Source organism: Aedes aegypti, chromosome 3 (assembly GCF_002204515.2).
Source record: "Aedes aegypti strain LVP_AGWG chromosome 3, AaegL5.0 Primary Assembly, whole genome shotgun sequence".
Taxonomy (NCBI): domain Eukaryota; kingdom Metazoa; phylum Arthropoda; class Insecta; order Diptera; family Culicidae; genus Aedes; species Aedes aegypti.
The window spans coordinates 139,471,681-139,495,505 of NC_035109.1; the positions used below are offsets into that span (position 1 = coordinate 139,471,681).

General features: G+C 38.4%; 1 protein-coding gene across 1 annotated transcript; it reads right to left on the reverse strand.

The window, feature by feature from the left end:
* Positions 1-265: 265 nt before the first annotated feature.
* LOC110679020 lies at positions 266-1,458 on the reverse strand. Its single transcript, XM_021852917.1, has 2 exons — positions 964-1,458; positions 266-884 (listed from the first exon to the last, which is right to left on the reverse strand). The coding sequence occupies exons 1-2, from the start codon at positions 1,057-1,059 to the stop codon at positions 480-482; spliced, it is 501 nt and encodes a 166-aa protein (XP_021708609.1). The 5' UTR covers positions 1,060-1,458; the 3' UTR covers positions 266-479.
* Positions 1,459-23,825: the final 22,367 nt, after the last annotated feature.

Consider the following 23,825-nt stretch of genomic DNA (forward strand, 5'->3'; position numbering starts at 1 on the left):
GAAACCAGTAAAAGGACCGAAAAAGAATTACTTAAATAAGTTTGTATTTAGGATTCTTCTGATAGATATTTTCTCTATATTCTGTTTTGATTTTTTTTATTTACAGCAGTTTGCTGAAATTGGTCGACATAAAATAAAATAACACTTTCTAAACCAAATGAAAAATAGTATATTCCTTAAATACAAACAATTTTGTATACTAAGTAGCTTATAACATGTATGTGAAATCTATAAAAAAACACAAAAACAAAAAAGTTAGCCTAAAGCTATTTTTATACAATAAACAAACATAAAAAAGTATTTCTGGCCTTCAGTGTCACAACGGCGTATTTGCAGTCAGTCGATTTTCGTTAGATTTTAAAAGGCAGTACAAAGAGGGACGATGAAAACTTCCTACTGTATCAAGAATGACAGTCCCTTGACCAAGTTATAAAAATAAAAATAAATATATTCCTCTTCGCGAGATTTCCCCTTGAAAATCAATTCTTCCTACAATGCTTCATCAGCTTCCGTAGCTTGGCCGGTCGAATTCGCTTCCTGGAGGCATTCCGACGCTGCTCCCCTCCTGTTCCTCCGTTGCCCAAAATCGACGACAGCAAACCGCACAGTCGACACGTCTTGTCCTCGTTACCTTCCTCCAGGTCCTTCGCAGTCTTCCGGGTCCATTCGCGCATCGGTTTCATCTTGAGCAAACGCGAACCCGGCATCATCAGGTCCGAAGGCAGCGGAGCCGTTTCGTAGATGTCGTGAAAGGGAAACTTGGAAAACGATTGCATCAGTGGAGCGAAATATTCGTCCCCCTGTTCCAGCGCCGGCCAGGACACTTTGCTACAGCTAACGGTCATCAACAGCGGGGTCACATACAGCACCGATACGAGCAGCCGCTAAAACGAAACAATAGAAACCGATTTGCACCGAGTAGCGTCTTGACAATGACCGTGACCTTCGCAAATGGATACGAACCATGTTTTTCCGATGATCGATCGCCGACTGACGCCGATCAGCAGCAACTCGTTCCACGGAATACGACGCATGTTTGACGCGAGGGTCGGCTTGCATCCGCTTTCGTCGCGCGCCATTCTAACTATTCTACGGTTGTTTGGGCTTTCGGTCAGCTACCTTAAACATAACAACCGTCGACCGGTGCAGCTCGAGAATCGGAAAAGCACGCACTTCCGTGGTTGACCTCGGCGTTCACTAACTGTTCTGCAACTGATGGCATCCGTGGCCGGTAGGAAAGACGTGTATTTAGTCGCGAAAGCTGATTATCAGTTGTCAGTATTTGCGAGTATTCGAGTGGTGATTCGTTACTGCAGATTCGTTACACAATGTTTGTTGGCAGAAGTAGACATATTTGCATACAAAACAAAAACATTTCTTAGGTAACGTTGGAAGGATGGATGTCCGAGATGACAGAATGTTGATCGAGGCACGTGTTGACGTATGTTACTTAACCAACAATTTCACGCCACAATCCTCGCCAAATCGTTATGCACTTGATCGCTGCGATTCACGCCTTCTTGTACCAACCGCATCCGAAAGGAACATCATCTCTGCAGAGTTCGCTCTGGACACTGGATTCGCTACAGTTGAACAAACTCATGATTCATCCATCATGGCCACATGCCGCACGCCACCGAAGATAGTCCTAAGCACCCGGTGTTCGAAAACCTCAAGGTCCTGCAGGACGTCCTGGACCAAAATCCACGTTTCATACTCCCCTATCGATCTTAATGTGATGATAAAACGAAGCCAAACTTTAAATTTTTAAGTGCTCAAGATTGGAGCATCTGACAACAGTTCGCGTTGAAAATCAAATCAAATCAATCAAATTGCTTGCTTGCTGGTGGTGACCAATGGGATAAATTTTCAGCGCAGAGCGCTGTTTGGTTCTCAAGTCTTGTGCTCTTGAAAATTTGAGGTGTAACTTCGTTCTACAATCACCTTAAGAGCGTTTTGTAAATTTGTTGCAAGGACGAATTTGTTTTGACTAAAGGTCAGTGAATCAATTGTCAACCAACATCCAGCAACAAAGACATTGTCCTCTTCTATTCTTGTTGCAATAATTTTATTCCGCAGTTTATCATAACTTGTTATACATCATAGTTTTTATTAACATTTTGTTAAAAATAGATTACATTTCATTTGCCGCAAGCAGTTCACAAATTTTACAGGCGAGTTGATTTCACCTGTAAAAAAAAATCTTTAAATTAACTCAACCTAGATTTAATTACAACGCATTAAGGCCCAAGCAAAAATGGTGCAAAAGTCAAAACTTGGAAAGCCCTTTTTTCCTTTTAAATAAAAACAATTGATGAAAATAAAAACACACAGCTCTTTTATTTGCCAAATAAAAAGGCTGTGTGTTTTAACTTTCTTCGATTTGTAGTTTTGAAAGGAGAAAACTGCTTTTTCGATTTTGAATTTTGTGTCATTTTTACTTGCACCTTAATCGTGGCAATAGAAGATTGCAACGATTCTTGTCTAATATTATTAATAATTTTATTCGACACATGTTCCAATGTTTCAACATCGGATATTCTATGTAACTCATTAGTACTATACAAAGGAAGCTTCAGAATCAGTTTCAAAATTTTATTTTAAATCCAATGCAAAGCTTTCCTCCCAATATAACCACAGCTAGTCTATATTGGTTCAGCGTACAACATGACTGGCTTAAAAATTGGTTCGAAGATCAAGAGATTATTCTTGGAACAAAGTTTTGATTTTCTGTTTCTGTTTATAGACATTTCATACATTTTTTTTTAGATTTGGCATAAATGTTCTAAATGTGATTTTTGAAAATTAAGTTTTTATCTAGCATGAGCCCTGTATACCTATCATCATCTAACCAATTAATTGGAACCCCTCTAATCGTAACAACATGCCTACTTGAAGGTTCCAAATAAAGGGCTTTTGCTTTATGTGGGAATATTTTAAGTTATGTTAGTATGAAGAAAAAATATCCAAACTTTTTTGCAATCGACTACAGATGACACGCAGGCTTCGTCCTTTGGCGGAGAGGCCTGTGTCATCCGCAAACAAAGATTTTTGACATTCCTGAGGTAACTCAGGTTAATCAGAAGTAATAATATTGTATTATATTGGTCCCAACCAGGCTTTTACAGGAAGACTTTCAGACTTGACGTTCTGATAGTCAATCTAAAGTGTACGATTTGACAGATAGCTCTGGATCGTTCTTACAACGTATGTAAGAATATTAAAGTTTTACAATTTTACAATCAATCCTTCATGCCAAACACTGTCGAATGCTTCAAAAATTGAATTTTCGTTGATGTGGACCATCATTCTGTTCAAAATGATTTTTAAAAAGTTTACTGATGGAGCACAACTGATTGGACAATAGCTAGAAGCTTCTGCAGGACTTTTGCCTGGTCTTAAAAAAGGGTGCTAAGGGTGTTCCACTTAGCATCCCAGACAACCAAAATGTACGTATAACGAAATCACCTGGAGGCTTTGTATGTGCAAAATTTCACTTATAAGATGTCGCGAAAAGGCCTTCTACGTACAAAAGTGGAGGCGATATGCGTGCATATATTATGTGATGAATAATAGCATACAATGCGAGTGAAAAAATTTGCTACCGAACTAACTAGTGATCTTATGCGACTTAACTTATGATAACAAACGTTCATTTGACAGCTGCTACGGATTAATTCGACTTACCTTGTACGAGTGTACGAGACGAAACAAAATGTACAAATAAACTCAGAAAAGAAGTGTTTTATGCGAGGAAACTCATCAATCTGACGAGTTTATCCACAATGTTTTGCGGGTTTGATGTAATTAGTATGAATAAACGAGTTATAGCATGAACTTTCATGCGATTTCTGGTTGTCTGGGATTTTTCCATTTGTCAGGAAAATATGCTAATTGAAAACATTTGTTAAACATATCAACTAAGAATAATAAGCTACTTTCTGGAAGTTTCTTGATGAGGAAGTAGAAAATTCCACCATCGCCAGTGGCTTTCATATTTTTATTTTTTTTTAATGATAGTTCTCACTTCTTCCAAATCAGTCTCACAGGCATTTTCGAAAACGTTCTCTTGATTGAGAATATTTTCGAAGTCTTGAGTAACTAGATTTTCAATTGGACTAGTAAATCCTAAATTAAAATTGTGCGCGCTTTCAAACTGCATAGCAAGATTTTGAGCTTTTTCGCAATTGTTCTTCATTCTGGCATTACGTCCCAGCTGGGACAAAGCCTGCTTCTCAGATTAGTGTTCTTATGAGCACTTCCACAGTTATTAACTGAGAGCTTTCTTTGCCGATTTTTGCATGTGTGTAGGTACGAAGATACTCTATACCCTGAGAATCGAGGAAATTTCCTTTACGAAAAGATCCTAGACCAGCGGGATTCAAACTCACGACCCTCAGCATGGTTATGCTGAATAGCTGCGCGTTTAGCGCTACGGCTGTCTGGGCCCGCAATTTTTCGCAATTGGTTACTAATAATTTGTTTTCCTCTTCCAACGCCGGTATTGGTTTCGGAAGTTTTTTTCTTCAAAATTTTAGATAATTTCCAAAAGGGCTTAGAGCCAGGGTCCAATTGAGAAATATTATTTTCAAAATTTTTGTTTCTTAATTGTGCTAAACGTTTCTTGATTTCTTTCTGCACATCCAGCCATATAACTTTCATAGCAGGATCGCAAGTGCGTTGAAATTGCCTTCTCATGTTTTATAGACGGATCAAGTGCTTAAGATCATCGTCTATAATCACGGATTCAAAATTTACTTCACATTTTGCAAATTCAATGCTCCTAGCTTCAACACTGGAATTTGTTAAAGTTTCAAGAGCATTGTCAATATCAAGTTTTGTATTTGTATTTGTATTTGTTTATTTAATCCAACTGACTACTTCAAGTCTTATTGAATATCTAAATCTAAATAAAAACATTTCATCACACAGTAAACCATACAAAGCTCTATCCTACTTTCTTTTATCATATCGAATATCAATTCAAACATTAAAACAGAAGTATAATTTACAACAATTGAACATCAACAAGTTTACAATATTAACCATACATATTTTAACAAATTTACATTATCAATCACACATATTTTAACAAACAAATTCAGTTCAAATAGGTCTCCATGTGTCGTTATTCTTATTGATGAACTCTCTGAATCTGACATTCTTTGGCCATATAGAAGGATCCAGTGCACGAGATTTCCATTTTTTGTCTAACATCACCTTGAACGACGCATAATCCAAAACTCTGTGAGAATTCCAATTCGATGTCAATTTTATTACATCTATGCACTCGGGTTCTACAGTACCAAGAGAACGAACAACCAATGCATGAACATCCCGCGTTGTAACACTCACATCGATATTAGATATAAACAAAGAGAAGTCATCAGCCGTAGTACGCATTCTTCGATTATTCCCATTGCTGCTCACGTTAGTCACATTCATACCATGTTCGTCCGTCCCGTTCGAGATTGCAAGTGATGAGACCGGAGTAGAGTGATGCGGTGTGATACAATTAGAGGAGGAATCAGGTACAAGCTTGGACAAAGTCTGTAAAATATCCGCAACCGTACTTTTCAGCTCTTTCACTTCAGTTTCAATTGTTTGTGCTCCATTAAAATCGTTACGACAGTTTGATCCGATATTATCCCTCATCATTTGGAATTGGCGTAAACATGAGTCACACATCCAGATCACATTCCCTGACAAAACGTGCAATATATCTTCACTTAAGTTCACACATTTCGCATGAAAAAAGCAGGCGCACTCTCCTTCGCACACAGTGAAAAGATCATTATATACATCGATTTCTCGAGAGCATTTCTTGCAGATTTTTTCTCCCGCCATTGTGCAAACGGAATATCACTGCAATTCACTGTTTCAGAGCCAAATTAAAAACGTTGATTTTTACAGTTCTTGACACCGTTGTTTGTAAAGAAATGTTAACATCAAGATTAGAGTCAATATATGTTTCATATATATTCAAGTCGGCTCAAAAATAATTGAAAGTGGAGCTGATAGGATTGAAAATCGCTTCATGGGATATTTGGAATGTAACAGAGACATGATCAGAATAGAAATCAGCATGAGTAACTAATTGGTTACAAAGACGACTAAAGTCGGTTAAGACCAAATCAATCGTAGATGGATTTCTAAAAGAGGTAAAACATGTAGGGCTATCAGTGTATTGAATTGAGAAATATCCTGAAGAGCACTCATGAAATAAAATTTTACCTTTGAAATTGCTTTGCGAATTATTCCATGAGCGATGTTTTGCATCAAAGTCACCAATGACAAAAAATGGGCATATGGACCGATGCACGAGTTCACTAATTTGACGTTTGAGCGGTGCCGAATTCACTCGTTGCCATGGTCACGCAAATAACACGGCACCGCTCAAACGTCAGATAGTGATCTTGTGCATCGGTCCATTGCGAGTCAATTTCCACAAGTCAGTTCGAAGCAAATGAACTTGTTGCTCAGTGCATTGTAAAGGCAAATAGGCAACTATGAAAGTTCGTTTTACAAGCTGTTTTTCAACAGAAACACCCAAAGTTTAAAAAAAATGTATCAAGTGACGAAAACAGTTGATGTTTTATACACCCATGCATGATGACAGCAAATCCATCTTATCATTCATCCAGTCAATCATTACAATAAACAAAAAAATGAAATCTTTTGAGTTCGGATCCAAGTTTCAAATAAGTTCCAGTCATAAATGCTTTGTGGCAAGTAAACTATTTTGTTTGCAATATTTACTCCGAATTGATTAAAAACTAAAAATTCCTGGAAACATTTTTATGGATCATTATTCACATAAATATGTGACATATTATGGATCAGAGTTCAAAACCAAGAATTTACTAATCTCGTCATTTGTATTGTCATTGTTTGGCCATAAATAAACAATTCTCACGTAACCTTCCATAAAGACCTACGTAACATTGTTTACTTTCTTTTTAATCAATAATCAAGCTAACCGCTTTTATGCTTTTTTTGCGATCTGCAGTAAAAAAAACTTTCCGAAAGCTTTAGTATTGCATTGTTACAACCGAAAGAAAGCAAGAGAGGAGAGAATATTTTGTTGTTAAATAGGTCCTTTAGTAATGTTTAGCAAGAATTCGTCACATGTTTATAGCCAAGTACAACTTAATTGGAACTGGGAAACGGTAAAACGTTTCGTTATGAACATGTTGTAATGGATCGATAAAAAATCTGTGGCATAGCTCATCAGATATATTACGTTTATAAGAAAACCTACTTTCTCCATTCGGCAATGAGAATAATATGTGTTCTCAAACATATTATTTATAACATGATCTCAAAATTAGATGCTGATCCGAAAATATATGTGGAACAAAACCAACCGTTCTTATGAATAATAAAGTCACTTCTATTTTGTTATCCTTAGTTAGTTCAACTTGGCTTTTTCAAAACGGCTTATCTGCGTTCATCGATTTCTTTTAATCTTTGCTCTATTTGCGTTATTGCAAAAAATTGTTTCTCTATTCGTAACATATTTTTGTGCTGTAGGATGACAATCACTATACCTTGTATCATTAACAAGAAATATTACAGATTTATCTAATTTAGCGAAGTTATTATCTAAAGAGAGAATCTATGACGAGAAATCGTCCTATTAAAGTAACAGTGTTGAGTTGTCTACATGATGATTAACAAAAAAATAAGATGATGAATTGTAGAATGTTTTCTAAGTATAAATTTTCGACAATGTATATATGTGAAAATAAATTCTTGTTTGCAACTGGACATTTCCTAATTTGAAACATAGGAGCGCTTATGTTCAATTTAAGCTCGTGTAACTTTGAAAGCACACCTTGTACACAATATTTTGTACAACTTGCAGAGAAATGCTGCAGCATCCTCATCTTGCTAGGCCGTTATGATATAAGTTGAACCGCTTCGATCTGATGCAGACCATCAGTTGTCGAAGCTCATATTATAATTCTCAGAAACATGTTTAATCGAAAGGGGTCACGATGTTAGGGCCCATTCACAAATTTCATAACGCTGTAGGGGATGGGTGGGTGTCATGAATCGTTTTAAAATCTTTCAGCTGCGAACAATAAGGTACACCGAGGCAAATTGAAACGGCTGGGGTAAGATATAATGAAAAGATATACTAGTGAAATTGAGGAAAGATGATAAATTTAATTACAGTTGCATTAAGTTAACAGATGTGACAAACTTTTAGGGACGAAAAATTTGCTAACTTTTATAGGCATAACATTCAAAACTTTGCTTTGTGTTTTGCCTTACCCGTTTCAAGTTGCCCCGATGTACCTTAACTAAGATATTAGGGAAAAGCACTATTTTTCGACCTACAAGCATTCTGTGCCAATTTTCTGATTTTCATACAAAGTAGGCCAAAATTGTTTGAATGAGTCGAAAATTGGTGCTTTTGCCCTAGTACTTTTTGAATATAAAATAAAAATTGTTAAGAATATAACTAACTACAATCCGGTAAAAAAAAAAAAACTTTCAAAGTTTACTTGTTTTACGCTTAGCTTAGACTGACTACACATATCAATGGTTGCTATTCCGTGATTGACCGAAGTCAGTGAAAATGCCCAAAGAATCAACTAGAAGATCGGCTGGGATTGGCCATAATCTTCTTCAGTGTGCATAATTCAGTGCCTCTGTTTGTACATGGTCAATAACGGCACCGGCCACGTCCTTGCAGTCAGGTGGGATTGGGGGAAGGAATGTTAGTGTGTAACCTTTGCTATTTGGAGACCGTGTTTGCCTCTGCATCTCCACCAAGGTTACTGGGAGGGATGTTTGTTAATGGAGAGGATCGTTGGGTCACAGGATTCACTTTGATAAGCGATTAGACCATGATAAATAATTATTGGTGAGATATAAACATATGTGAATATAATATTTTCATTTGATATGAACAATATCTATGTAGAGAAAAATTATGCCGACACTTGACGTGACGAACCTTTCAAAGTTTGTTGAATAAAGTGAACCTTTCGCAAGTCTACACTCATAGTGTCGAACCATTCAAAGTTTTTTTTTAATTACAAAAATAAAAGTAAAAGGAAAAAGGTGTTTTGAAAAAAAAAAGAAAATTGACACATATATAATTTACGAACAGTGACGAACCTTTCATAGTTTGTTGAAAAATCATATTTACGTCTCACCGTTGTAACAATTAAAGGTGCAGTCATACATATTTTATAGATTATAAATAGTAGCATGAAACGAGCTCACCAATTGATCCGTCATCCTTGAGCAGCAACAATCCACTTTCAGCTTCACTCGTTTGCTCGGCTGTATAAAAGCACTCAGAGAAAATAGGCGCGCGACCCGAGAGGGAAAACAACTGACGACTGCTCGGGCTTTCTTGACGCACTGCCCAGGAGCAAGCGTCAACGTCGAAAGATCAAACACAACTAATCGAACGCGGCACTTTTTTACTTTACTCGGCGGATGCGTACATGTTTGATCCTGCCCTTATCGCCGGCCCCCGCAGGAACAAGCGTCAAGGTCGAAGGATCAAATACAACTCTATCAACACTCGTTTTACGATACTTAAAGTCCTTGAACAAGTGTCAAACAAACTAAGCTTATCAAGCGCGGAATTGAGCAACTTTACCACTCGATGCACCGAGTACTTTTATGAAGGTATGGGAGTACAAAGAAATGCTTACCGGTTGGTTGGATGGCCTTATATACTCAATCTACAAGAAATAGTATAGACTGGAGTGCGCCAAAATACTGTTACGCATCCTGTTTAACAGATTGAGACCGCACTAGGAGTCCTTCGTCGGAGAATCTCAGATAAATTCCAGAAGTATAACTTTCGGGCTCCCCGAGCAAAGACGAATAACTGGATGGTTTAAAAATGATAGAACTTTTATTATCGCTATAATCATTTTGATATTATGTTATCAACGATAACTGAATGATAACAAAATGTGTTATCATTGTATCCGTGACAGACATTTTTGATAACAGGTTGATAACAAATTATGTTATCACACATCATTCGCATAACATTTTTATAAAGTGTGTTATTAAACAAAGTTGACTTTCGTCATACAATTTTTTGCAAAATTATTTGAAGTGAAAATATGGCTACAAATTATTTTCCGATCTATCGGCGGTAGTTAGAATTGTTCATTGAGATCGGTAAGACATTTTTGAACGGATTTCAAACATCATCCCAAATTCTAATCATTTGGATGAAACTAATTGTGTACTACGATGCATTCCTAGGCTTTTCGTTGTTCCCATCAAGCACTTCGTGGTGGTGCAACGCCAAAGGTGTGCAAAGCAGCAGGGCTCGCCGGTCGTCTTTTCCCCAACTGCCCGGACAGGATCCACTACACCCAACATAACCCTAGATGAACCACTCTACCGGCAGCTTATTTTTACCGCAATAAACATGTTCAAACCAGGCTAACTTTTTTGTTTCTCGAAATTTTTGGAACATTTTTTCACAAGTTATCAAAAAATGCAACTCTTCTAGTTTAAAAATCCGTTTCAATATCTGTCATTGGTGATCTGGTTTCAAAGATATTCCGATGTTCCTTGGGGGGCCGACATTCTCCATATAAAATGTCTTTGGCAGCCTTTGCACACTTAAATTATTTTACGGATTCCTGTAAAATTTCAACAGCTGAACAGTTCGTTAAAATAAAATAACGCAGTACGGTAAATTTTTACAGTACTCGGTAAAAATTCACCGGAGTCCGTGAAATTCCGACGAAGTAACGGTGGTTTATTTCACCGAACTGTTCAGCTGTTGAGCTTACGGTGAAATTCATCGATTTCCGGTAAAATGAGCTTAGTGTGTGGCTATACAAAGCAGGGTGATAAGAAGCTACTCTGAAAAAAAAACATACAAATCGGTTAAGTATTATAGGAGATATCTAAAAATTACAATATGATGTTTTTTTTTAAGTTTTTAGGATTTTTATTTGGCCAGCGTGGTACCATACACATAAATGCTTATAAAGACGGCTGCACCAAATTGCTTCATTTTTTCATAACATACTCTCATCAATGTATTGTTCCATGTTCGTTAAACATCCAGGTATCCAGGTTTCTCTGGACTCCAGCAACATAAGCAATTCTTTGCAGAAAGCAGCCAAAGCCATGTCGCTGGATAGCTCACATCCGTCGTTCACAAGAACGATTTGCTGAAATGGTCGTTGGAATTTGATGGTGGCTGAAACATAACAACATAAGTTAACTGTTTATTCTACATAATCATTGAAGAAATTACCTTGCTCTATGAGGCTTTGGACGGTTGCATTTGCGAAGATTACACATCTTGTTTGTCGTGACAAGTCACATACTTTGAATGGCATTACAGCATTCATTTTTGATGGCTCTTCTACTGCTCCGGAATCGGTGGTATCGAATGTTTGATGAACAGATATATCTCGTTGTTTTTCACGAATGAGAGCAAAGGAGCACGATCAACGAATTTTTCAATGGATGAACTGATAGGTTTCTCCAAAACTTCAACGGGTTCAATAATTTTTATAATCCCACGTTCGTGAATGTCCACTGCGATCAATTCGTTCCCAAACACTGTGACATTTTCAGTTTTCGGATTAAAAATTAACAGTTTAATTTTTAGGACATAGAAACATTCGCCATATTCATCATGTCGCAAAAAGAGAAAATCTCTAGCAGAATAAGTATATCCCATGAATGTACCTTGCTCGACAAATATGTTTTCATCTTTAGCTAACCCGATTTCATGTAAAGCTGTTTGAATTGACTTCGAAAGACTGGAAATATTATCTACGTATTTGTCCAATAAAAAATTGTTTTCGAATCGCTCGGTTTGTGTATTTAAAAGGCCCTGGTAATACTGGTGTTGCTCACTACAGAATTTAACTACGTTCTTGAAGTTTGTCGTAGTTCTAAGGCAACGTTTAAAAAAGCAATGCTTTCTCTCACAAAATAGGGTGCAGTACGATATAATTGGTCCCATCCATGACATGTAACGTGGATAATGGAGAGTGTAATGATGTTTGGGTCTTAATGGTACTTCAAAGTGAGTAGTTCTGAGTTCTATGTATTCCTATGTATTCTAGATCTGTTTCCAAGATGTTTATCTGTATTCTAGACAGTACTGGAGATGTATCAGGTATCAGAAGGCCGGCTCCAAAGGCACGTTCCCCACCAGTTGGGAGATTTGTGCCATCGCCATATTTGAGCCTATTTCATCATCTACCCGATGGGAGAGGAAAGGGAAGGGAAAGATGGGAGGAAATAGGAGTGGGTCCCTTGAAGAGGGAAGATCGCATAAGCGAAATGAGAGCATGTAGCTCCATACCACAATGGGTTCGAACAGCGCCCTAAAAAGGGCACTGCAAAACGCGTGAGCGTAAAGAGAGCCTATAGCTCATTACCACAGCGGGTTAAGAATAACAGAATGTCCTGAAGATTCAGGCTTCTGTATTCAGTTTCACTTAATAAGTGTTTACCAAGTAATTGGAATCGCATTTGCGCAAAAACTGGACAGTTACATATCAGGTGATACGAAGTTCCATAATCGGAGTCACAACTATCACACACAAATGAGTCAGCACGCTGAATATTTGCCATGTGATAGTTGAGTCGGCAGTGGCCTGTCAACGCTCTGACCAAGAGACTGCAATTCTGCTTTGACAGATTTGTTAAATACTTCGCCACCTTTGGAGATGGCTCAGTAATATACAATTTTGTTTGACGACACGACTCCAAACTATTCCAATATTGCTTGTGCTGAGTTGCCGCCCAAGAGTTTATCTGAAGCTTCACCCAGCACTTCGAAATTGGAATAGCCGGCTCAGGGCCAATGAAGTCATGCGATGCTCCATCGCGAGCTAGCTCATCAGCCAATTCATTTCCAGCGATGGAAGAATGGCCAGGTACCCATACAAGGTTTACAGAGTTGACTGAATTCAGTTCCTCAATTTGAGTTCGACATGCGATAACAAGCTTCGACCTTGAGTTGGCCGAAGCGAGAGCTTTTATAGCAGCCTGACTATCTGAACAGAAGTATATGACTTTACCCATTACGCGCTGTTGAAGTGCTGATTGCACTCCACACATAAGAGCAAATATTTCCGCCTGAAAAACGGTGCAGTTTCTACCAAGTGAGTAAAACTGATTCAGCCTTAGCTCACGAGAATATACTCCTGCACCAGCTCTACCTTCAAGAAGGGAGCCATCAGTGTAACATACTATATTGTTTGATATACTTCTTTCCAAATAGCCAGACGTCCACTCTTCCCGTGAAGGGAATTGTGTGGTAAATGTCCTGTAAGGAAAGTTACAAGCAATTGTGAGATCACTTGGAGCAAGGACAATTTTGTCCCAATTCACCAAAAGTGGAAACAACGAAGTGTGTGTAGATCTACGATTCACTGGATTTTTCTCCAGTAGATCCAGTACCCATAAACGGTAAGAGCAAGAAAGTGCTTCTTGTTTAAGATATATGTGTAGTGGCGCAACGTCGAAAAGGGCCTCGAGCGCTGCTGTGGGAGTTGTAGAGAACGCACCAGACATCGCCATCAAGCACATCCTTTGGAGATGGCCCAATTTTGATTGGATTGTTCTCACTTCGCCCTTTTGCCACCACACAAGACATCCATATGCCAATATTGGTCGAACAACTGTTGTGTAAATCCATTTGATATATTTGGGTTTGAGGCCCCAAGTTTTACCAAAGGTTCGCCGGCATTGACCGAAGGCCATGCAAGCTTTTTTGACTCTGAAATCAATGTGAGGTGTCCATGAAAGTTTGGAATCTAGAATGACTCCGACATACTTTACTTGATCAGTCACATTAATCTCAGTGCCAAAAAGACGTAAAGGTCGAATTCCATCGCGGTTTCGTCTTTCCGTAAAAAGAACAATAGATGTTTTATTCGGGTTAACCGAAAGGCCATATTGGCGACACCAACTCTCGACTACCTGAAGAGCACTTTGCATCAGGTCGAATAGGGTGCTTATGCACATACCAACTATCAGAGCTAGATAGTCGTCGGCAAATCCATAAGTTGGAAAACCGCAATTATTGAGTTGCCTCAATAGCGTATCTGCTACGAGATTCCACAAAAGTGGTGACAAGACTCCCCCTTGGGGGCATCCGCAAACACTCAATTTTCGAATCGCTGATTGACGCAATGTCGAGAAGAGATGTCGGTTTTTGAGCATTTGATGAATCCAATTGGTAATCATTGTAGGTAGCCCATGGTTTCGTGCGGCTTCCAATATGGCATCGAAAGACACGTTATCAAAGGCACCCTCAATATCCAAGAAAACACCCAAGCACGATTGCTTCTGAGCGAATGCTTTCTCGATATCGTATACAACTTTGTGTAAAAGAGTCACAGTGGACTTTCCAGATTGGTAAGCATCAGGTATCAGGTATCAGAATTTGGGCTCAGGCGGCACGTTCCCCTACAAATGGGAGATTTGTGCCTCGCACGTCATAGCCATTCATCACTTACCCGATGGGAAAAGGACTAGGAAAACAAGGAGAAAGAAAAGGAAACTTGTAAGGGATGATAAGATTCATACAAACACCCTGGAAGGATGCTTGTAAGAATTGATGAGCATCAAATTTCACTTCTGCACCCCCGGAGGGATACTGAAAATGATTTCTAAACAAATTCTCACACTCTATGATGACGTTACATAATCTACCACAGCAGAAGATGCTTTGCCCTTTAGAGTACGAGAACCTGTATTATTTCAGAGAACACGACAAGAAACTATATGAAAACCCGTAGTTTATCAAAAAGTTTCGTCCTTAAAGGAGGATTGAATAACAATTACAAATACTGAAAAAGAACGGAGCTGTCCTTTTCAGTATATGTGTCTTTTTAATCCTTCTGAAGTTTCCAAAACAGCTTAATTATGGGAAACCATACGATTAGACACCGTTTTGATTTAAATCTTCAACAGCATTCCGGGAAATGCAGCAAATACTGCACTGGTGAAGATTATAAATTTATTAATGAATTTGTAATCAAATGACACCTATTCATTTATTATTAGCAAACTTCATTTGAGCCAGTCTTGGGTTTCCTGGTTTCCAGTTGAAACCAGATTTTCCAAGTCTGAGCTTAAAATCGAAGAATGATAAGATTAATGAAATAGGTGCCGTATGATATTGCAGGACGTTTAAATCCTTCATCAGTTCATCATTCATCGCATTCATAAAATATGCCTTTTAAGCCTTATTTGCAAACGCAATGAAGTTCTTGAACTGCTAGTTTTCCCAAAGAGAGATTATACCGGTCAAAGCAGCTTTGCGGTATTTATCTCTCTGGGTTTTCGCATAGTTTTTGCCTTTGGCGGCTAAACTAAGATCACCACTATTCATGGCCAGGGGCTTCACACATTGTAGTTCTTTTCCAACATGCAGTATTTCTCCTTTAGCACGTCCAGTAAAAGCTTTAGAAGAACTCACTGAATGCTGCACGGAACTACTAAAGGATTTAGCTAAAAGCTCAGCTATTATACCAAAACTAATATAATCGCAAAGTCAAAATAATCAAACGTCCAGAGTCAGAAAAAAAATGCCTACTTCTGATCGTCTAATTATAATTGTTGTTGAACCAACAAACAAACTGTTGGCGAAAAATTGAACGCCAAAAGCTATAGAAAAGAGTCTATACAAAATCATAAACGAATTGCACTACAGGGATAAAGTCAAGGCGCACATTTTGCCATACACCTTTAAATACCCCACGTAGTACAAGAAGCTCAAAAATTATAATGCACTCTTATACTCTCATGTAGAGAAAAAATTAGTTTGTAATACATGCAATAAATCATAACGCTGTATTCCAACCAAACGACGAACATTTACTGTCATACGTTACCCATGAACATATACAGCTTTATGTTATTTTAGTGGAAATACCAAATAGTGAACAATTTGTAATTCAGGGATATTTTACCGACGCACATAATGTCATGCACCCGAAAGATACCCCATTCAAACAAGTGATCATACAAATAATTCCACTCTTCCACTCTCAAAAAGAGGCTAATCAATCAACAATACTTTCGTTCGCACGGTTATATTGATATACCATATACCCCCACAGATGCACGCTACCCTGTAGGTAGGTAGTGTCAATAGGAGATACATTGTTGAGCGCATAGTTTTGTACTTCAGTTGTCCCATCACAGCCAGCTGCGTACAGAACTATATTGCGCTATCGGGCTGTAGTTTTTACACACGGCTATAACAGAGCCCGAAAGAAATGAGTTACACTAGCACATTGAAGATAACTCAGGTCAAGCTAACTACCCTTATAAGTGAGAACACTATATGGAAGATGAGATGTTCTCATATACAAGTAAGGTGCCGCACTTTCTACGTGTGAGGTAGAAATTAGCAATTGCACTAAATGACGAAGTTGCGCTTCACAAACTAGAAATATTGCTTTCACTATATTTCTATTTAGACGGGTCAGAGACACTTCAATTTTCTTCACCCGTTAACACGGTGGTAATACATTTTTTAGAACTCATTGCCTGAAGGGCAATTGAAGGATGACACCAAAATAATATTAATTAAACTGGTACCTCATACAGCAAGCGTCCACTACCCAACGGCATCACACCATGAATTAGGGGTCACCTGTTAGGTGGACTTTTACCACCGGAACAGGTAATCCGTAGTGTTAATTCTTAGCCAGTTGAAACAACCGCTACCGACACTACGCGGCTATCTAGGCTGCTCGGGAAAAGGAGGTTAATATTGATGATTAACTCCTGACGTACCCAAGCAGCCGGCCAAAGTGAGTAGTTCTGAGTTCTATGTATTCCTATGTATTCTAGATCTGTTTCCAAGATGTTTATCTGTATTCTAGACAGTACTGGAGATGTAATGATGTCAGTAATTTTCTTAATAAGAAGCAGCATGATGATTTCTGGTTGATCGTAATTTATGTTTGGTTTATTAAGAAATATGAACGGAATGATTTGTACCAGGTGCCACACGTCGCAAGCTTTCGCCTTAATATTGCTTGTTTTTCGAGCAAAATTAAAGGATATTTTCGCACTAATTTTGAGTTGTTTGAATAAGCTATTGACTCTACCTTGCAGATAGCTCCTAGACAAGATGCCGTTAGCAACGATTTTTTTTTAAAATCATGAACAAATCATAATTGACCCAGCCTTCAAAAAGGTCATGAGCAACGCAAGGCACAGCTCCTAAATCAAACATCTCAAAATACTTCAATTCATTGAAAATACAGCTTAGCTTAACGCCACGATACGGAATTTTGCATTCGGGATCACGATCAATGGCCATCAAATCTTGTCTATTTTGCTCAGGAGTTTTTGAGACTGCTATCTCATATGGATCCTTACGAAACGATTTCAATGTCGAATAGCATGTGCGACAGAAATACGAATTTTTCGATTTCAATTTTTCTGATAAACCAGCTAGTTGATGAGCACCTAAATTATCGTTCATAGTGGCAAAAACTGAACCATAAATAGTTTCTTCTACACCACTACCATGAACCAAAATCCCTTCATCTTCTAGTACCCTTAGATGCTTAGATTTTCGATAAGCCTGCGAAATATTGTATTGGCTCCAAAGGAAGTAAAATCTTTGTTTTTGCAAACTAGAACTAGGGTAGAAGCACCGGTTTCGGCCATACGCCAGTTGTAGCCATAGGGGATTATACACCGTTTTACATAGCCAATCAACATGAAACCTTTTGTGTTCAGTAGATCACATTCACATAATAAAGCTACATTCATTTACTCGTCCAAATTGATTCAAAATATAAGAAAAACAATTCATTTTCCTCATAATTTTATCTCCCATACATCTAATTTGGCCAGGGCACTCCTGATTTGGCCACTCTCATGAGAAATCAATGCGATTGGCCAATTTAGGAACCGAAAATAAATCTCTGGCCGAAACAGGTTCCGTTGGCCTATATTGACCAACGGGATTTTCAAAGCGAAAAAATGGTTATGGCTTAGTTTTGATATTTTACACACATAAAATGGATTAAAAGCTTGCATTTGGCATATTTGTAGTATATAGTACGGCTTCCCATTTAATTTTTATTGACATTTTCTCTTAGGCTGACCAAAACCGGTGCTTTTACCCTAGCTGAACGTTATCGGTGAGACAGCGCAAATGAGGTGGAAGATTTCCGATTACCATGTATACCAAAAGCAGTTTATGTCGTCCAACGGCGTTACCCAATTGGTTCGGCACTACTTCTGCTGCATCCTGGTAGATGAAAATGTTTATTGTTTTTTTTTACTGAAAAACGAACTTTCGCGGAACTTAAGCCCATCTGTGTAGTCGCTTATGTAACCGGGCATTTGCATTTTTCTTCAAACATTGCATAGTAGACTTTCTTGTCGTTTAATAACCCACGTATGGTTTCAAGAATCGGAACATAAAAGTAAAAGCAATCTGTGTGATCTTCATCTTTTTGGAGATCAATCTGTACTGGAGAGACATATGAAAAGTTCTCGCTAAAAAAATTTCGACGCATATAAGCAGATCGAAAAACTCCGTCTAACCCAAACACTTTGTCCATCAGAAGACCACCGCGAATTTCACTAGCCAGCATGACACCAGAAACATCGGACAACGCTAATATTTTGGCCTTCTCTTCTACTTTTTCCGTCACGTATTTTGTCTGCACTCGCGTCACTTCCCCCAAAGCTTCTACTATCTCCTGAATCGCACTGTTCGGGACATGGTGTTTGGAGAGGAGTTTCAGGAACAAACTCCCCAGTACTTTTTCCACAACGTATAACGGATGCGGAACATCGCAATCTCCCATATCTTCTCCGTCTTTCTCAACTCCTAAAACTTCTTCGACAAATGGATTCGCACTATCACGTTCCCCATTATTGATCCCACATTCTTTTTCACACTCCACTGAATCTCCCGGACGATCGAGATTTTTCAAGCCTCCCCGGTGAGCGTACATCTTGGGAATCCGAAGGCTGTTAGTTGTTGCAAAGGGTTTCCTCGTCGGACACCGTAACGGACAGAAGACGGGTTGTCCGGCGGAAATATGATTTGAAGCATGTTTCATTATTTTATGGAAACAACCTTCTGAAAAACCACAACCAGCTAACGAGCATGTAAACGAAGGAACACTTTTCTTCGGTCCTATATCTGGACCAAAATGCCGGAACCGGAGGTGTTTACGGAACGACGCAAACGAGCCGAATTTCTTCGCACATTCAGCGAGCGGACAAAGAAAAATCTGGCTGTACCGGTGAATACGGGTATGCACTAGGAATCGCCTTATGTCCGGGTAAACCACGTTACATATTTCACATTTTAAATCCATTTTAACCAACCTTTTTGAGAAAAAACACAACCGATGCAGACGACCGAAACAGAATTACAAATTAAAATGGCTGCCGTTTTCCAGTACGTCTCGTCGCATATGCCGTGTGGCACGCAAAGTCATGTAAAAATAAGACAACTTACACGCTCGTTCAGATCTACTCAAAAGTGAGTAGATTTCGACTCACTTCGGAACAAAGTGGAACTGCTCAAAAGTGAGTAACACCATCGTTACTCACTTTAGAGTAACATAGTCAAATGTCAATATGGGAGTAACACTAACTCACTTCGTTTAATCTGAAATTTGCGAAAGTGAGTAGATGTCACTCACTTCAGGAAATAATAATTTTGGAAATAAATGTATTATGTTATTTATAAAATCAGAAGAAATATACAAAGAGCATAGCATTTATTCATTATCTCATACATAATACATAATAATAATACATGATAACAAGTAAAAAAAATGTGATATTTGTGTTGAAATTTTCGCTGCTCTGGAATGGATCCCCGGATGTTATAAATATCTGGGGCATTGATGAAAGTCATGGAGGATGTAGTTTGACCGATCCAGTAGCCTTCCCGGTTAGACTGTAAAGAATTGATAATTAGTCCAATAAAAATAACGATGGTAAAACTTACAGTTTTTATTTTTTTGCGGTTATTCGATCAAAACCTTGGTCATTTTCAATCCGACCTCGCTTCACTTGATACCAGGATTATTGACTTCGCAGCACTAATCTGGAGTTCGCCGGTTGGACTTCCGAAGCGCTCTGCCGGCTCGGCTTTTATCTCGACTGTTTTGGAAAACAGTCCGACATAACGGAGACGGAAGAAATTTCACCACAACGGAGGATTTGTCAGTTCGAGCGCGCGAAATTTTCACAAGTCTTTGACGTTTACAAAGTGAGTCAAATATGTTTGTGTTTACTCAAAAGTGAGTAAGGTCGTTTTCTTTCATGGTTGAGTAAAAAGTTACTCACTTTGATAAAATAAAGTTACTCACTTTTGACAGCTAACTTGAAACTTCAAAAGTGAGTCAAAGTTACTCTCTTTTGAGTAGATTTGAACGAGCGTGTAGTGTTCTTCTCAATAAGGCTATCCATGAGGACTTTCCGTGATAGGACTGACAGCTAAAAGTGTGCATGCAACCGAAGCGAAGGGGTAAACAAAACATGCGAGTGTTATCAGAGCTTTACTTTTTCTTTTTTAATCGAACGGTCACTCCAATCGCGAAACGTCAAAAACTCATGGTAAACAAAAAACCAGCTGATCGCAGCTGTCTCATGGATTGCCTTATGCCTTGCCTAAAGATTAGCGTAAACTTCAGGGAGAGGCAATGTACAATCTAGAATTGTCGTGTAAATTTAAACGAATCCTAGCGTTCCCCACATGTGCATGACATAATGCGTAAATTTAAGCGTGTGAAACGATTACACGAAGTCTTTTTAGACGTTTTTATCAAATACGCTCGAGCTAATTTTAATATTTTTTTTCTGTGTAAGTTGTACGCGTAGCCGATTTGCAAGATTCATCCTCGGAAGGAAACCGGGAGCACAACAAACCATAAGAGCGAGAGATTTCTCCCAAAGAATACATGTAACAATGACGTTACAGTGTAATTGCTTCGTGCTCCACTAAATTTTCGGCTCACATAGTTTGTAAGAGAGAAGTATTCCTAACGTCGGCAACTAGCTCGGTCGGAGCTGATAATTAGCATTTTATTACCTTGACGCAAAATAGAAATATGTTGTTTGTAAATTATTTAAATGTGTTTTGCCTAATAAATGCACACTTAAGACTAATGTGGAATAAATTGTGTTAATGTGCGTAAATTGAAGTGTCCCAAGTAATTACCCGGAGAGAAACCCACCCAAGTTATTGGATGACAAGTCTCCAATCGCCCGAAGAACCTGTCCACCCAGGAATTCCCACCGGATAACCCGCAAGCCCTTATACAGTCCACTCACTTGGAAGGAAAAGGATCAGCTCCTAAACAACGCTGTAGCCATTAAGGTACAAGGTAGGTACGCATTTCGTGGCCAATCTCTGGAGCGTTAAAGAGTTTCTCATAAAAGCCGATATACGAACATGCGCCATTAGGCTGCATACAACATGTGCGTATATCGCCTTCACATTTGTACTCTTATAACATATTATATACGATTTTGTGTTTACTGCGTTAGAAACTTAAACAAGTTCAGAGGTTGCTCTAAAATTTTCTTTAGAAATACCTCCCAGATTTTTTTGACATTTTCCTGGAGACATTCCTGAAAAAAATCCAAGACTAACTTAAGAAAATTTCAAAGAATTACTGGATGAATTTCTGTAGAAATTGTAGAAAAAATCTCTCGAGCAATCGCTGGAGATATCTTTAGAGAAATCCCTTGTTGAAACCTTATGTAAATCTTGAAAGACAATTTTAAATGAAATCCCTATAATTTTCTGAAGAAAGTATTGTTTGAATTTCAGAAGATGTTTTGATCGGGGTCTTTGGAGGATGTCCCATGAAAATCGATGGATGGATCAATGGATAAAATCTTTGAGGGATTAGGACTTTTGGAGGATTTCAGATGCTTTCTGTTTGTGTGTTTTACTTTTTCCAATTTGTTGATTTCAAGGGCGAAAACTGCTTTTTCATGTTTGACATTTGCTTCATTCTTACTTGCGCCTTAATGTTACCGAGCAAACGAATTGATTTACACGTTATTGAACAATGCTACAATGAAGAGAAGATTATCCTCTATCTCCCAGTGGTGATAGTTTTCATCCTGGTCCATTCATTCGCTTAGAAACAAGGAGCTACACACTCTGTTAGCAATGGCTTTAAAGGCGAGATCAAAAGTTATGCGAGAAATGAACTTCTTTGAAAATTTCCGGTGTAAAATCTGATAATTTGAGTAAATACCTGGAAAAATGTATGATGAAATTCCTAGATAAAATCACGAAAAACACATACAGTAATACTTGTCATATTGTCACGAGGAATTCTCAATAAAAAATCTTAGCGCTCAGAAAAATTCTCGGCCTCCTTTTAGTTCCTCTTAGATCTCTTTTATTTTCTGGCAAGTGGTTTCTAATTTCCAATTTTTAAGGCACTCAGTCACTATCAACCCTGCAAAGATGAAAAGTTTTTTTATTCATGTGGTAACGGCTGGCATGAAAATGAGGAGCTCAGAAGCAAAAATTAAGCTGTCTGTGACAAAACCTGGTTTTGAGAAAATTTACTCTAAATTGTTTTTAACAATTTTTCATTCTATACAAATTGTATAAAAAAACAAGCAACAATTAAAATTTTATTATTCGCTCTAGTGGTGCTGAATACTTAGGGATGTTTGGATTAATAATCTCACAATTTGCAATTATGTTCAATTACAGGATATTGAACAGCATCGTACACTGGCGAATTAAGCGAGGGTTGTAGTCCAAATCTCCATCGGGTCTGCTGTAATCTTGAAAAAATATTTATCCACTGGTAGTTGTGAATGATGTGATAATTAAAATAAGAAATATTTCTCACTTAACTCCTTTGTACTCATATAATGACCCTGAAAAGAGCCGATGGCTTTGTCAGGTTTATTGGTTCAAGATTTTCTGATTTCTCAAACCTGACGCTGGAATATAAGCTCCTTGGGACAGCAGCTCAGGAGTCTTCGGGTATGGGTGCCTTCTTGACTGTATCGATGCTCAGCCACTCACTAGGAGCACTTACCAGCTCAAAAGCGAATATGGAATGAAACAATGCGAAGCAAGGCGGGTTCAGCTACTCTGGCTACAGAGTATAATGAACCAGCCTTGATGCGAAGCGGAACGCAAAAGAAGCGTGGAAAACTGGTTGAACGTGAATGATTTCGTAAGAAAGGGGTCGACATTTTCCCATTTTTCAATAGTTTATTGTCGATAATCAATAGTTTTCTCAATTCGAATAAAATGGTGTTTAAATTTCCGACCGATTGGTGGAAAAATATTGAAAATTTGTCTAGAAATGGCTGAGTTATTAGCGTTCAAAACCTAACATAATTTCGTGACGGTCGCAAAATTTCAAATTTTGAATTGACACCCAGTATATTGCCGTAAGACGTAGATAACGTCAAAAGTTCAGATCAAGTTTGAATAGAACTTCTTTCTTAGTTGAATGTGAATATTATTTTCTAGAGTCAACCTAAACGAACGTTACCGACGGCCGCTTCGGTATGATCTAGAGCGGCTTAAGCAACCGGATGTCAAACTGAGGACTGCTGGAGAATAGTGAAAGCAGCTGTTGTTGCAACTGAGAGCAACGTCGGGTACGTGGGACGGAGTCGACGGAACGATTGATTCGATGAGGAATGTAGGCGAATTCTAGAAGAGAAGAATGCAGCGTGGGTGGTCATGCTGCAGAACGTGGAGCGTTATAGACGGAAACGGCAACAGCAGACCCGCCTCTTTCGGGAGAGACGGAGAGACCGCCACCTGGAGGAAACGAAGTGCGAGGAGATGGAACAGCTGT